Raw genomic sequence first — 16101 nt, 5'->3', positions numbered from 1 at the left:
CTAATAATGTTCAAAATTTCAACATTATACAAAGTTTTCACATCTTTGTGCCTCTTTTGGACTTTGTTAAATGGACTAATAGACCGATAGGGTTTCCCGTGGACCCAGCAATTCACCGGGTTGTTCCCGGCTTTATTCAGGACTGTGGCTTTGTCTTCAGGGCAGCCACCAGTCCCTTCCATCCCCAAGAACGTCCCTCTATTGCGAACGCACTGCTGCACACCTTCAGCAGTCTTCTGCTGTATGGTCCGAGCAGCCGGGACCGACTACTTTTATGTCAGGTGCATTCTGTGTCTGAGCAGGTCACATGTCTTCAGAGGCAGAAGGGAGGGCAGCAGTTAAAACTGTCTTTCAAGTGCCCACTTCCGCGCCGGCTGCTGGTATGGATGTCCGTGTTTGACCGTGTTGATATTCTCCTGGCCAGGCTGTCTGGGTGCTGTTGTCACTCATCTCCGGTGCTGACTAGGCTTATGGAGCTTCCCATGCCAGGAGAGCCTCGTATATGTCCGACTAGATGCACTGATGGGGTCAGCGACCACTCGGAATGCTAAGCTGTGGATCCTCTTACCGATGGGGCTAGTGACTATTAATTCCAGGCCCCACATAGCGCCCACACTCCACATGTAGAATCGGACGGGGTCCTATAAACAGCTGCTGTTCTCCAGCAGCTGTTGCAGATTGGCTGTAGAGACGGGCCTCAACATTTCCTTAGTGACGAACACAAATGCTCTCAGGCCGGATGGTATGAAGAGCTCATGCTTGAGCTCGAACAACAGTCTGCTGGGGATCCGCTACAGCGGCCGCAGATGAAGAGGGTGCCCCGGCATTTTGTTGTTCTTCGGGATGCTAGAGAGTCCCGGGTCCTGGTAAAATATGTGGCTGCAGCCCTGTACGATCCAGGGGATACTCCGACGAAGTTTCGGTGGATCACCAGCCTGGCCACAGGATGCCGTACCAGTCTCTACCAAATGGCTTCACGACCATCCAGGAGGACATCCAACATCTGGAGGCAGGGATTTACATCAAGAACGCCCACCTCGTAGCGGAGGCAGCTCATGGAAAGTCGCAGCAGCAGCTACCTACTGTATGGCAACGCCCCGAACAGCACAACACACCGAGTGGTGTAGTTTTGGAGCTGGCAGAAGTGTTAGCTGCAGTGCTACACCATCCGCCTTGATACACACCGAGCCAGGAGTGGGTCGAGTGGACTCGTCCTCTCCAGAGGTCTTTCCCACACTTCCTGAAAATCTATACTAATATTATAAAGCCGAAGAGCTTGTTTGTTTGTTTGAACGCGCTAATCTCAGGAACCACTGGTCCGATTTTAAAAATTCTTTCAGTGTTGGATAATACATTTATCGAGGAAGGCTATAGGCTATATTATATTATCAATAACATTAGGTATCCTTAATAAAAGTCCAATTTAGAATCAAATGCGTTGGAGGGGGTTAGATACAACATGCAGTACACGTACGAAGTGTGTGTTGACAATGCCGCAGGCGCTAGAAGTTTATTTCCTATTGTCTATTAACATTGTTGCCACGCACTAGATGTCTTATCATTCTTAATTTTCCCATACAAGTTAAAAACACCCGTTTGATATTAACAACGAAGCAATCAGTACCCTCATTTGAGTTCAATTAGTATTTAAATACTTTTTATCACTTTAAATCGCAAACCTAAACTATTGTTTTTTTTTTACTCTCTCTGTGTTTAATTTGTTTTTTTCTTTTACTAGAATTATTTTTATTATTTTTAATTAATTTTCATTTTTCGGACAATCATTAATTTTCCTCTCCCGTTACAATTCTGACAAGGACTTGTATATATATATATATATATATATATATATATATATATATATATATATATATATATATATATATATATATTGTCACGTGCACCTAGCCGGTGCCACCGCCATTTCTGTCACGATCCACCTTCAGAGGGGGGAGAGAATCGTAGCTCTTTACATAGAAACAACTCGCTTGGCATCAACTAGTCTTAACTTCATAAAATACTTTACTGTACCTAGGATCATAGGTTCGTCATCCCGTACAGGATGTCTGGTGAGAGCTGAACTAAGGAGATTTTGCAAAATAACATAATACTAAATTAAAATTATTTTATTCTTAAAGTCAAATAATCAACATCATTCTTGACGAACATTTACACATCGGGATTAAAATTTAAAACAATACTCTTCTTTACTTCCTTAACGATTGAACGACCTTACAAGAGAGAGAATGAGAGAACTTCACTAAACACTTCCCTAGTCCTTCCGAATACCTCAAATCATAATTAATACTTAAAATTAAAACAAAGATAAGTCCATACTCACATTTTCCGAAAAGCCTTTCTTGATCGATTACTTTAAAAAAATAACGTAGGGGCCTCTCCTGCCCTTGAAATCCCGAACGAACATTACATTTTAAAAACTATGACGCGTGACCCCTGACGAGGGCCATAGCCTCCGCCCGAAAGCTTGACGACTACATTATGACCTAACTTAAATTAAACGACTCGTGGCCTCTGGCGTCGACCATAGCTTCCGCCCGAAAGCTTGAATTCCTACATCACGAACGAACTAACAACTCGTGACCACAGGTGAGACGCATAGCCTCCGCCTGAGTGAGCCTGAATTCCTACATCACGAACGAACTAACAACTCGTGACCACAGGTGAGACGCATAGCCTCCGCCTGAGTGAGCCTGAATTCCTACATCACGAACGAACTAACAACTCGTGACCACAGGTGAGACGCATAGCCTCCGCCTGAGTGAGCCCCGAGTCACCACTCACTTGCGCTTAAATTCGCGCGCCCTGCCGCGCCTACCATAACAAAAGCTCGTTATTGAAGTCAAATTTACTAAACAACTAACTAGAACATCTGGGAAGACTACCCCCCCTCTACCCCAATGTGCAGGCCACACCGCGCGGCTTGTTACGACAGCGCGCCCCAGTAACTGCGGCCCGTGGCTGCGCCAGCGCGCGGCCAAACAAACAAACAAAATTCTGCAAGCCCGCAGCGCGCCGCGCCGGCCCCGTGCCCCAATTACATGGTCACGCCACTTGCGCTGACGAGTGAACAGAGCAGCCAGCCCAGAGTCCCGTCAGTAAAGTCCCTAAATTTGATTTCAACAACCCTGCAAAATTTCAACCCGCGACATAACCCTCCCCTCACAGAGCTCGAGCCCCATCGAGCTACCTCAAAATTACAAATTGTCTTTTTCCATTAAACCATAACTATAAATTCCTCATTTCACAAAAATAATAATTTTCTTAGTTCCTTGCTGTCTGAACATACATCTAGATTCTGCATAAGATTTATTTTAAAACAACAAGTATTCATAAAATTAAATGTAAAACTTTTATCTGGTTTGTTCTCACAGGAACCTTCAGAGGCTCGAGTTCTCAATTCTAAAAAAATTGTTCTGTTAGTGAAGCTCTCTTTACAAATTAAATTACTGTTCTTAGTTTCTCAGTATTCGTTAAACAATGTGCAAATTCTTGATAATTATTATTTTTTTTTTTTTCGGTTTCCGTTTATTACCATACTTCTTTCGTTCTTCAAAAAAAATTAAGTGTCCTTACAGTGTTTCAATTAATTAAACTCTTATCTCGTGAAGGTTGGTGCAACTCCTCGAAGTCAGTGTTGTCGAGAAGAGTAGCTCCCTGGGCTGGCCATCAGCAAACACCACTCAACTCCAACAGCTACTGGACTGGCTTCCAGGGCAGCTCACAACTTCTCCCCACATCTGCTTCGGAGTTGTGCCATCCTCATCACGAACAGATTACAATTCTGAAACATCATCAACAGGCATTACCATCACGCCTGACAAATACAAAACTAACTACTAAACTGCAATCGATGGGCAAGGATGCAAACACACAAAAAAATATAATTAATTAATTCAACTGCTAACATAAAGTATCCCACCCTTAGCATAATCTAATCAGGCAAATAATTTGATAGGAAAAACTTAAGGAAGGGAAACATGACCTCCAATGATTTTCCCTACCTCTTGAGTCTTGATCTTCTCTATACAGCAAATAGTCCCCACGAAGTAACTGGGTTGAAGGTCAGTTCACATGACCCACCCATAACCTCTTCTACTCTTCTTTTCTTCTGGGGGCAACCACAATGCCCACCAATCTCTCTCCATGGTGCCGAACCAGCTATCCCATGAGAGTAAACAACGTAGTCAATAGAAGCGCAGAGGGGAAACACCAATCTCTGGCTTGTCGAGTCATAAAACTGCTTTATCTTCTTCTTCTTCTGAGTAAAAATATCTGACTAACCTTGCTTCTATTCTTCCAAACAGTAAAAGTTCATCAGGTATCTTCATGAAAGAAACATTCTAACTAATAATTCTTCATTTTTCTTCTTCTTTATTTCTGTTAGTTGTAATAGAAGGCCATGTTAGGGAGGTTATAGGGAAAAAGAGTGGCCAATTCCCACCCCATCACCCACCTAGATCATGACTAATTAACTTTTAAACTTTCTATTTCAAACAAATAAAAAAAAAAAAAACATTTTTTTTTATTCAAACTTTTAAACTATAATTACTTTTACTTCATAACCTCAAAAGCTAATCAATAATTCTAAATGAAATTGTGATTTACTGCATCCTTGTTCCATCCGATCTGTTTGTTTATAACCTTTCTTGTAAAGTATAAAATTTTCAAACATTACTAATTCAAAAAAAAATTAAATTCTGGTGTCCTTTGAGTTACAATTAACTTTACTATTTCTTAGCTTGAAATAATTTAAGTTTTCAGAACTATTTCATTGTCTAATTCACAACACTTAAAAATCAACTCAAAACAACAAATCATCAAAATCAATAAGATCATCTGACCTACCTATCAGTACTGTGAACTTGAACTGTTCGTACACATTTATAATAAGCTATTGTATTTAAATTCCAACCTAAATAAGGTTTAAAAAAAACTACTAATCCCTCTGTAAATTAAGAAAATTAACTTTAAAAATTAAACTTAAGGTATTAGTTCTTTTTGACAGCTACCACAACTCACTAGTTCCATTACATTACTATAACCTAAAAAGTTCTGTAAATAATGTTTATAACAAAAAAAACTCCAGTTACTGTCTTCCATAAAAAAAAATAAAACTTTACATGACCTTATTAATCTCCACTTGTAAGTCCATGGCTGCCAGCTTTCTCTTCTCTTGAATCTTCAGTCTTGGCTCTTGTTTCAGTGATCTTGTATCTTGTCTCTCGAACTCTTGTCATCTTGTAAACTGGACTGCTGCTCAGCTCATCTTAAGGAATCTGTAACAGTTTCAAAAATACATGTTAATTTAAATTACATAATTCCTGTTCTTTGGTCCTAAAAAAAAAATTGTATTATTAGTACACATTACCCTGAAACAACATTATTATTCATTGTTTATTACTTAAAAAAAATGCTTTACCATAAAATCCTTTTTTGTTCTTTTCATTAGGCCTATTTATTTTCCTTCTTCTTAATTAAATTCTGCTTCAAATGTTAATCCTAACTTAAGACCTACCATCTATTTATTATTCATTACCTACATTATTTATGTTACCCTAAAATTCCCATAAGTTTCTAATACTTCCTATCAAAGACATTCTCTCTAAAAAAAAATTTACTTGTGACTCTTAACTTAACAAACTTAAAAAAAACTTTTACACTAGACTTAACTTATTATTCATTCTTAGTTACTAAATTTCTATATGTAAACTTTAGTACTTACAAACAAAAACTGCCTATTTCTCTCTACCTCTTAATCTCTTTCAATTATTACAATAATAATGTTACCTTGCATCTTTAAACTTTCTTCTTTTCAATTAAATTAGACATCTCATAACAATAAAAATTCTGCCTATACTCTTCTTATGGGTGTCCAACCCAACAACAAAATTTCAAATTCTCAAGTTTCCTTATATTTAAATTATGCAATGCACATAACCTCTGTGGTGCCTGTACCCTTTTAGGCCTACCACCTTCTCCTCTCACAGCATGACAACTCTTATTCCTCGGGGTCTGTATTCACTGTTACAAATCAAATATCTCAAAAAAATTAAAAACAAATTTATTATTTTAAGAAAACAAAAATTTACATTGAATTTACTATGGAGCCTGGAAATCTTAATGTCTCACAGCAGCTAACATGACTAAATCCCATGGAACCCCAGGTTTACATAACCTGTGCCCAAAAATTTAAGCATACCAGGCTTTCTCTGCACTGGTTTTACAGCATCACACACTATTTAGGGCCCCTGATCTGCCATCAGTCCCAAGGAGCTTTCCCACAACCCCTCTCTACACAAGCGCCTACCGCATTCCTCTCAATTGGCTATCGGTTTTACGGCATTCTTTTGGGATCCGACCATCAAGTTAGGGCTAATCGAACACTAAACCTCCATACTTCCAAACTAATGTAAATCAATTAAATTTTCTCTGTAATTTCTTAAAATCCAAATAAAAATTATTCAAACATGCCCAAGAAACTTTCAAAAAAAAAATTCATAATCTTATCTTCAAACCCTTAAAATAAAAATAAATAGATTACTCTGTTTTCTCCTTAATAACTGTAAACTGTCAACAAATATCATGTCGTAAATTTTAACTATGCTTACTGACTCTTAATCATAAAATCTCATTTGTCCTAATTAATAAACAACCGATTTCCTTAAAATCTCACTGTATCTCTCACACTCAAACTTCACTGGCTGAATATCTCAATAAATTCAAAAACAATTATCTAAACTCTTAAAGAAACTCCTCCCCAATTATTCAAATTACTTCACCTTATTTTATTTCATTACTTAAAACACCTTACTCAAAAAAATTAATTAATTCCCTTCCATTATTATTTGACCAGAAAAAACTTTCTCATTAATTAATTTATTAAAATTCAATTTCACATTAGGCAAGTACACTAACTCTCTACAGCAATGTTTCTCATTTCCCTCCTTCCTAACTGAATCCAATCTTACTTAACCTCCAGGGAATTTACCTCACAAAATAACCAAAAATTTCACTGTAGTGCCTATCTGCTATAGGCCCACTACACAGGGGGCTCTAACCCCACCAACAAACTTCATTGAAATGGTACCCTATCCCATACAGGATAGCCACTTCGGTACTACCATGGGGAACTCCTGCCCCAAACTACTCACAACTCTCAGGATTCTCCTGACCCTTAATTCCGTAGTCAGCCCATCTCCTATGGTCTGCGCTACAATTCCCTTTCTTCCCAGGGACACAACGCCTCACCTTAGGGTCCCTCGCCCTAATGAAAACATTAATTTTGTCTCTCTGTTCTTTTGGAGTAAATTCCCTCTACACACAAAATCTAGCCTTCCCAGTTTTCTCAATGCTTATCGATTTTATAGTGTACCTCCTTAATAATGTTTACAAATCCCAAAAAAATATTTTTAAAACCGAGGTAGAATTTAACTAACAAAAACATAAACAACTTACAACGAAACACTTCTAGCCTATACATCATACACTTCTTGAATTAAATTACTTACATACTGAAAGTTCCTCTTCTTCTAAAACACACTTAAATTTAAATTTATTTAACCAATAGTCTATTTTCTTATCGCTAAGTTACCGTACAGCTGATCAAAACAAGGTCACGGCCGTCCACGTCTCCGTATGAGCCCGTGACGTCACCGAATTCCATCAGGTGCGCCAACCCTCGCTTGCGGTTCCTCCGTTCTCCGCTAGGTCTCAGCACCTCCCCGTCACGTGTTCATTCTGCCACGTCCACTGACGTGTCGTTCTGAAACAACTCTCAACATTTTTCTAATTAAAACAAAACATCACTATAAATTCTATAACTCTCTTTTACATAAACTCTCGTTTTCTCTTTAATTCCTTTCTAACGTTTATCCTTCCCTCGACTGATTTAATTCGTACGTCTCGTCTCCTACGCGCACGAAAACAAAACAAACTTCTCTTGAAAATAATTCCTATTTACGACAAAAAACTTTATTTTAAATTATAATTCTCTTAACCTACAATCTTAAAATGAACTTCAATTAAATTAAACCACTTGCATTATCTCTAATAAGCATTTAACTTATAACGTATTCTCCTCACGTAATAATCCCCGATATAAATCTACAATAAATTCAACGACTTAAAACAACTTATCACTATAAACTTTATCCTTACAAGTATCCTCAAATAAACATCTGTTACGTCAAAAAAAAAATCTCAAAGACTTCCTCCACTATAGACTAAAATTCCGTAATCCTCTCCTCAAGTAAACTCTTAATAACCTGCTATCAGAAGCTGAAACTAACTTAATAATAAACATAAAAATCTACCTCTCTCTCTCTCCAGAAATAGAACCTACCCGGCGCCTCCACCATTTCTGTCACGTGCACCTAGCCGGTGCCACCGCCATTTCTGTCACGATCCACCTTCAGAGGGGGGAGAGAATCGTAGCTCTTTACATAGAAACAACTCGCTTGGCATCAACTAGTCTTAACTTCATAAAATACTTTACTGTACCTAGGATCATAGGTTCGTCATCCCGTACAGGATGTCTGGTGAGAGCTGAACTAAGGAGATTTTGCAAAATAACATAATACTAAATTAAAATTATTTTATTCTTAAAGTCAAATAATCAACATCATTCTTGACGAACATTTACACATCGGGATTAAAATTTAAAACAATACTCTTCTTTACTTCCTTAACGATTGAACGACCTTACAAGAGAGAGAATGAGAGAACTTCACTAAACACTTCCCTAGTCCTTCCGAATACCTCAAATCATAATTAATACTTAAAATTAAAACAAAGATAAGTCCATACTCACATTTTCCGAAAAGCCTTTCTTGATCGATTACTTTAAAAAAATAACGTAGGGGCCTCTCCTGCCCTTGAAATCCCGAACGAACATTACATTTTAAAAACTATGACGCGTGACCCCTGACGAGGGCCATAGCCTCCGCCCGAAAGCTTGACGACTACATTATGACCTAACTTAAATTAAACGACTCGTGGCCTCTGGCGTCGACCATAGCTTCCGCCCGAAAGCTTGAATTCCTACATCACGAACGAACTAACAACTCGTGACCACAGGTGAGACGCATAGCCTCCGCCTGAGTGAGCCTGAATTCCTACATCACGAACGAACTAACAACTCGTGACCACAGGTGAGACGCATAGCCTCCGCCTGAGTGAGCCTGAATTCCTACATCACGAACGAACTAACAACTCGTGACCACAGGTGAGACGCATAGCCTCCGCCTGAGTGAGCCTGAATTCCTACATCACGAACGAACTAACAACTCGTGACCACAGGTGAGACGCATAGCCTCCGCCTGAGTGAGCCCCGAGTCACCACTCACTTGCGCTTAAATTCGCGCGCCCTGCCGCGCCTACCATAACAAAAGCTCGTTATTGAAGTCAAATTTACTAAACAACTAACTAGAACATCTGGGAAGACTACCCCCCCTCTACCCCAATGTGCAGGCCACACCGCGCGGCTTGTTACGACAGCGCGCCCCAGTAACTGCGGCCCGTGGCTGCGCCAGCGCGCGGCCAAACAAACAAACAAAATTCTGCAAGCCCGCAGCGCGCCGCGCCGGCCCCGTGCCCCAATTACATGGTCACGCCACTTGCGCTGACGAGTGAACAGAGCAGCCAGCCCAGAGTCCCGTCAGTAAAGTCCCTAAATTTGATTTCAACAACCCTGCAAAATTTCAACCCGCGACAATATATATATAAGCGAAATACAACTCACCGACTCACTCATCACGAGATCTCTAAAACTATACACCCGATTGACTTGAAATTTAGCATAGTTACTCATTTTGTGATGTAGACGCTCACTAAGAACGGATTCTGCGGACATCCGATCCCAAGGGGAGTTTCGGGGGCGTAATATATCAAAATTTACAGTTTTTGGTAGGAAATCACCATGGCAACGGCTGTTGCTTTGTTGATGCTTCATTCGTCTCTATGGCAACGACTATTTCATTGTTAGTGCAGTCCTCATCACCGTTGAAATTTTGCGGGTACTTTAAATATCAAAAATTTCCCTTTTTTTTCAAGTATATATGTTTTACAGACTTGAAACTTCACAGTAATGTTCCTTATGTTACGCAGGATGACATTTTCCGAAAATTAGATCCTATGGGTGGTTAAAACCAGGCAACAGTGGGTACTTTGTCAGCATGAGAACAGGATTTTGCATTGTTCATGCCTTCTGCGTCTCCATGGCAACGGGCATCGCGCGGCAGTGGCGTACCCACAAGGAGGGGCATGTATAATGAGCGGCGCAAGAGTGATCTGCCTGTAGACTACCGTAGCGAAGTACGGGTACATCAGTTGTACGTTGCGTGCACGAGTCGGGAAACCATCGGTGCTAGTCATTTTCTCTCCGGTGCATTATACAGCATTGTAATAAATTATCACTGAACTTTTTTTTATTTACCATTACTGTAAATGGGAGATGTGGCTTATTTTTTTCCCTTTAGTATAGCCGTGCGAAGTTGGGTCGGGCAGCTAGTGATTGGATAAGTGGCCCATGGTTTAGGTACCTTTACAGTTTAAACAACAAACCTAGTTCACAAAAAAAACCTTATATCAATATAATCACCTGTCAACAAATATCCGTCATGATTACCAAATTTTAAATCTCATTATATTTATTATAATTTTAAAACTTAAATTTTTTAAATAATTAAATTGTAAACAAAGCTACTAATTTTATTATTATTATCAATAAAGTGACTTCGCTCAAAAGTCTCCTTTAATAATAAAACCCTGTTCATAGCTTCAAATCTGGAGATCCATTAAGCAACAGTTTTGAGCGTATTCCTTGTGTTTTGATGTGAGAGTTAATGGTGTGCAATAGTTTTTATGGTAAATTAGTATCTGGTGTAAGTAAGTGGTGTATGTCAAAAAAATATGAATCTTTTATATTTGATTTAATGCAGAATATTTAGACATAAACCATTGAGTTTTACACTACCTGTATTAAAAAAATTCCAAAAAATAAAATTATGAACATAAAAAATTCACAGAACACAAGACTGAATCAGCTAATGTCGGAAAAACTGAAACAATGATGAAACTGTACAAGTATTATAGACAACACATCGACGACAGCACGGACAAATTGTTCAACTTAAAAATTTCAGACAGTTCAAGAATTCCGTTGAAGGAACTTAGTCATGAAAAATAAAATAACCACACAGACGAACACAGTGGGCTAACAACGGCGCGACATTAAATTCAGGCATACAATAAACATGGACAAGGCAACGAACATATAAACACAACAATGAAGATAAACATGTTCTATGAACAATTCAACGACGTTAGCACTGACAACATTGGTTTCCAATGACATCAATTGCAACGTTTCGGGAACCGACATCTGTTCCCCCCATGAGGCACAAACAGACATATAGTACACTGCCGCCATCGTTCCATCATACTGCTATCCGGGGCAGTGTAAGCGAGACCAGAAACCAAGGTTTCTATAACTCGCTTGATGCTTTGTAAAGCAGGTGCACCCCACACTTGTGTTAGAATCACTTGGATCAACGGGTGGGGTGCGTGTCTTGTGGGATAGGTTTTGGCACACGGGTCTGTGTGTGCGCTGGCTTGTAGTGTAATGCTAGATTACATATGTGTACCTGTCGTCGGCGGTGGAGAGAAACTCCCCACCAGTTAGATCGGCTAACTGGCGTTATGTGGAGTCGTGATGGTGGGCTTTAGAGGCTTGTAAGTGTGCTGAGATTTTAAGTGAACTACTTATATTTGGATGGTAGTGTAGAGCTGTGAGAGCTGCTCTAACGTGACCCCTAGAACACAGGACATGAATGGGTAGTTAGCCCATATGTGCATGTCACGGGTGAATCAGGCCGATAATCGCAGTATTACCAGTTAACAAAGCATTGAATTAAAAAATATATGGATACTTTTAATTAAAAAAAGAAAGCAATTTACTACACAACTCAGTTGCAAACCAACAACCTTCACAGCAATACATCAGTCAATATCATCCCCAATTTTTTTGGTTTTCAAATTTTTTCCATGACAAACAGTGAAAACCTGCTATGTTTTATGTCCAAAAAACTGCATTAAATCAAAGTTAGTATTGCATGAATCATTTAAAGAACTTCCCGATTTCTATAAAACATTTTAAAAACGGATTTTTTTTTATGTTTATTAAGATATTTCTAGAGTGCCACGCATAGCACCAATGAGACCACCCAAGGCATAAAACGAAAGTACTGGCAGAAAAATATTTAAGATTTTCTTATTTAAAGCTTATGCTTCCTTTTATATTATTTTAAACACCTCATGCAATATTCTAAACGACTGCAATAACATTGTGGGGTTACGATCTGTTCTGGCAAGTACCTATTCCAAGCTTCATCCTGGTCTTCAACATATTTCGATATTATGCAGCCTTCAAAATTATCTCTGAGTCAGTCCTTCAACAATGTGCTTATAGTATTGTCTTTGTGTACCTATATTTTCTCAGCCCTGTGCCGGTTTTTACAGGCTTCGTCTAGTAAATTAATTCCCAGGTTGGCGCAACCTATATTTTTTGTTAGTTTAATTCATTGACCTCCAAATTTGGGTCTGTCAGCATATAGTAAAATAGATTATGTAATATTGAGTTTTTGAGTCCTAAACTGTGATTTTTTATATTTTACTTTTTGTGAATGTTATGGTTTCCTAATTTACAAGTAAATATATGTATGATCTTATACCGTTTAGTCATCGCGTTGCATCTCGTCAAGGAATGACTTCGTTTGCCCATAGGAATCGCACAGGACAATTAAGCCAGAGTGTGTGAATTTTGTGATTAAATGTACTGATATTCTACTGCAAAATAGAGTCTGATATATTACTGTAGGACCAACTTTAGAATCCATACTTTATTTAGTTTAAGAACTAGGGCTTGTATTCGAAGTCACTACAACAGCCAAAGAACTTATGCTTGTCTATGTGTATACCATCGGTGAGGCCTGAAACAAACAAGCAAAGGAACAAAAAAATTTAAACTATATTTTTGATTTTTTAATTAACAATATATACATTAATTTATATGTAGGTTTTTCTTCATTTCAAATAATCTACAGATGTTTTACCCTTAACATATATATAATTTAAATTGGTGCAGACACTTTGAGAGTCGGTTATTGTTTGTAATTGGGATCTCTGTTTTCACTAGGCGGCAGGCATGCTGGCGGTGCTGGTGGTGCAAGGAGTGCTAATGCTGGCGGCCTTCTGTGAAGGCCACTGTCCTGCCAGCTGCCGCTGCAGCGACTATGTACACAAGACATTCTGCCGCGGCTCGTGCGACGGTTCACTGCCACCCGATATTAGCCCCCAAACAGTAGATCTCTCCGCCATCGGCTACAACCTCACTGTGCTGCGACGCCGCGACCTGCAAGGGTGGCCGGGCCTCACGGACCTCACCCTCGACGACAACCATGTGTTTGAGGTGGAGCCAAACACCTTCCACGACCTGGCGGGCCTGGTGACGCTCAGCCTGCAGGACAACCTGTTCGAGCGATTGGACCGCGACTTGTTGGCGGGCTGCCCCAGGCTCGAAGCACTCCACCTCGGCCAGAGCTCTGCACTCAGGTTCCCTGCTGACGGCAGCTTCCTCAACTCTGCCTCACTCAGGTCGCTGTTCCTCGAAAACTGCCGCAAGCTGAGCACTCGGCGCGACTTTAACAGCAGCGCCGTGGTCCGAGTCCTGGACATGCGCCACTTTGCAGGACTGAAAAACCTCAAAGAGCTCTCCGTCAGGAACAGCGGGATCGATATCCTGGAAGTTACTGTCCCCATAGAGTCTTGCAGCCTCGTTAGCTTCGATCTGAGGAACAACTTCCTCGAGACCATACCCTCTGGGTTCTTCATGCCCTTTTTGGCACTCGAGGTTCTTTACTTGGGCAACAACAAGCTGGAAATCCTCTCTGTCGGCGTTTTTACCCCACTGAAGATCCTTAAAAGGCTGTTCCTGGGCAGCAACAGCCTGCAGCAGCTGAGCGAGGGGTTGTTCGAGGGCCTAACGAGGCTGGAGTTGTTGGACCTGAGCGAGAACAATTTGGTGAGGCTGGATGCTGGCTTGTTCCGTGGTCTGGGCAGTCTGCGCGCGTTACTGCTTGCTGACAATGCCCTCACCAGCCTCGATGGAGCGCTCCTAGTGCCACTCAAGAACCTCGAGTCGCTGGACCTCACACATAACCCAATGGAAACTGCGCAAGCATCGTGGTTCTCGGCGCTGGAGAGTCTGGACGAGGTGCGGCTGACCACGCCGTGCGATTGCGCCCTACGGCGGCTGTGGGAGGACATGGTGACAGCGAGGGTACGGGTGGTCGCCTCATGCGGAGCCATAGGTGAGCTGACCAATGACTCGTTCTCTGGCCTCAGCTGCACCTCCGCCATGACCGCAGGTGCTCTCGGCTCCTCTCCGGCAGTGTGGATCTCCGTGGTGACCTCGCTGACATTGCTGCTGGCCGTTACAGGAGTCATCGCGGCTGTGGTCGCCTGTCACCGTAACAGGAGGGCACTAGCCGTAGACCATGGCTCTTACCACGGGGTGTCGACCGGCGACACGCTCGTCCTGCCCAGTAAGCCCTGCAGTACCAGGCCCCCTTCCAGGCCTCCTAACTTGCAGCCTGACGAGGACTGAGGCACACTGACCTTCGGATCCTGTCGGAGGTTTGTGGAGTGGTGCAGCTTTAACTGTGAACTATTCTAGTGGGTATCGTTCACAAGACTTTGGCCTGCTAAATTGTAGTTATTATGCTCGATTATGTACTTTTTAGTGGCCAGCTACCATTTGGTTTATTTTTATTTCAAAAATCATGTTCACAATTTTTTGTATAATTTTCTTTATTCATACAACTGTACAGACGTGAAGTTATTTTAATGTTTTTTTTATAAGTTCTATGTAAATCGGATTTTTAAACTAAGTTAAATCATAAAGTCATAAAGAAGCAAAGTTTAATTTTTTTTTTCTTAAATAACAACACGTTCTGCTTATTTAGTAAATGTGATAGTTCGTGATTTAAAATTTCGTCATGTAGATATGAATGGTGGTATTTCTTCATGTACTATTTTTAACATGAATTTAAAATTGAACGAAATTAATTTTATTTCGCAGAAGTTCGTTTTCTCTAAATTCACTCAGTGCTTGCTGTTTCCAGCTTCATCTGGGTCTCTGTGGTCACTGAGGTTCATATAGAATTTACGGCTGATAGTTAGGTGAGTAAGTAAGCAAAGAGATACTATGTTTTTGTGGATAGATAACACGCTTCCCACCATGGTAGCTGCAGCCATTATGCAGCAGGACCAAATGATGTATGTTTGCAAGTATGAAATGTGGCGGATGTTGCCGAGAAACAGTTGGGTCTCTCCAATGGAGCATTCCGTCGCTGCTTCTTCCACATCGCTCCCCCTCGCCGTTTACAATGACCTAATGTTGTGTGTAACCACCCGAAGTTTAGGCCAGGTGAGTTCAGCAGATTAACCAAGTGTATTTTTCTTGTATAGTATCATTCTAAAAATTCAATTTGTTTGTTATTTTTAATTATAAAAAAATTATTTTGGAAAAATGTATACATTTTCTGTTTCTTATAATCTCAATTTATTTTAACAACATGTTTCAGTTAGAAACAACTACAAAACCATATTCAAATTTTCGTAGAGCCTCCACTACAATGTGTCTCGTATGAATGTTTTTGTTTTTTAATTAGCTCAATAAACTGATTTTCTTGTAAAATCTAGAATTTTGTACGTAAAGTGTTGTATAATTCCACATTAAAAATAATATTTTTTTACGAATTAAAAAGATATACATTTGTAATGTGATACCATATTTTTAATTATTTTTTTGCACCTATTTTTATAGTTTTAAGATTATTATTTTACAGTACTTTCCTCAATTTTGTTGAGAAGAGAAATTTTTTATCAATAAAATGTGAACATTAGGCATGTCATTTATAATCATTAAATTATAAATTGGAGCTATATCTTTCAAGATGTAAAAAATATTATAAAGGTAGTTCTTAAACACACATTAGCTGTTTATGTGTATAATTTGGTTTT

The 16101-nt window shown here is 39.9% G+C and overlaps 1 protein-coding gene across 1 annotated transcript in view; it reads left to right on the top strand.

Moving 5' to 3' along the window:
• The window catches only part of LOC134527275 (insulin-like growth factor-binding protein complex acid labile subunit), a 99040-nt gene extending 83237 nt beyond the window's left edge, over positions 1–15803 (top strand). Inside the window, exon 2 of the mRNA XM_063359810.1 lies at positions 13214–15803. Coding sequence (XP_063215880.1) covers positions 13223–14683 — 1461 coding nt within the window. The 5' untranslated portion in view covers positions 13214–13222 and the 3' untranslated portion in view covers positions 14684–15803. The remainder of the gene's footprint in view (positions 1–13213) is intronic.
• The last annotated feature ends 298 nt before the right edge of the window (positions 15804–16101 follow it).

This window comes from Bacillus rossius, chromosome 1 (genome assembly GCF_032445375.1).
Source record: "Bacillus rossius redtenbacheri isolate Brsri chromosome 1, Brsri_v3, whole genome shotgun sequence".
NCBI lineage: Eukaryota > Metazoa > Arthropoda > Insecta > Phasmatodea > Bacillidae > Bacillus > Bacillus rossius.
Note: the sequence above shows the minus strand (reverse complement) of the source record. Positions and strands in the feature narration are given on the sequence as shown.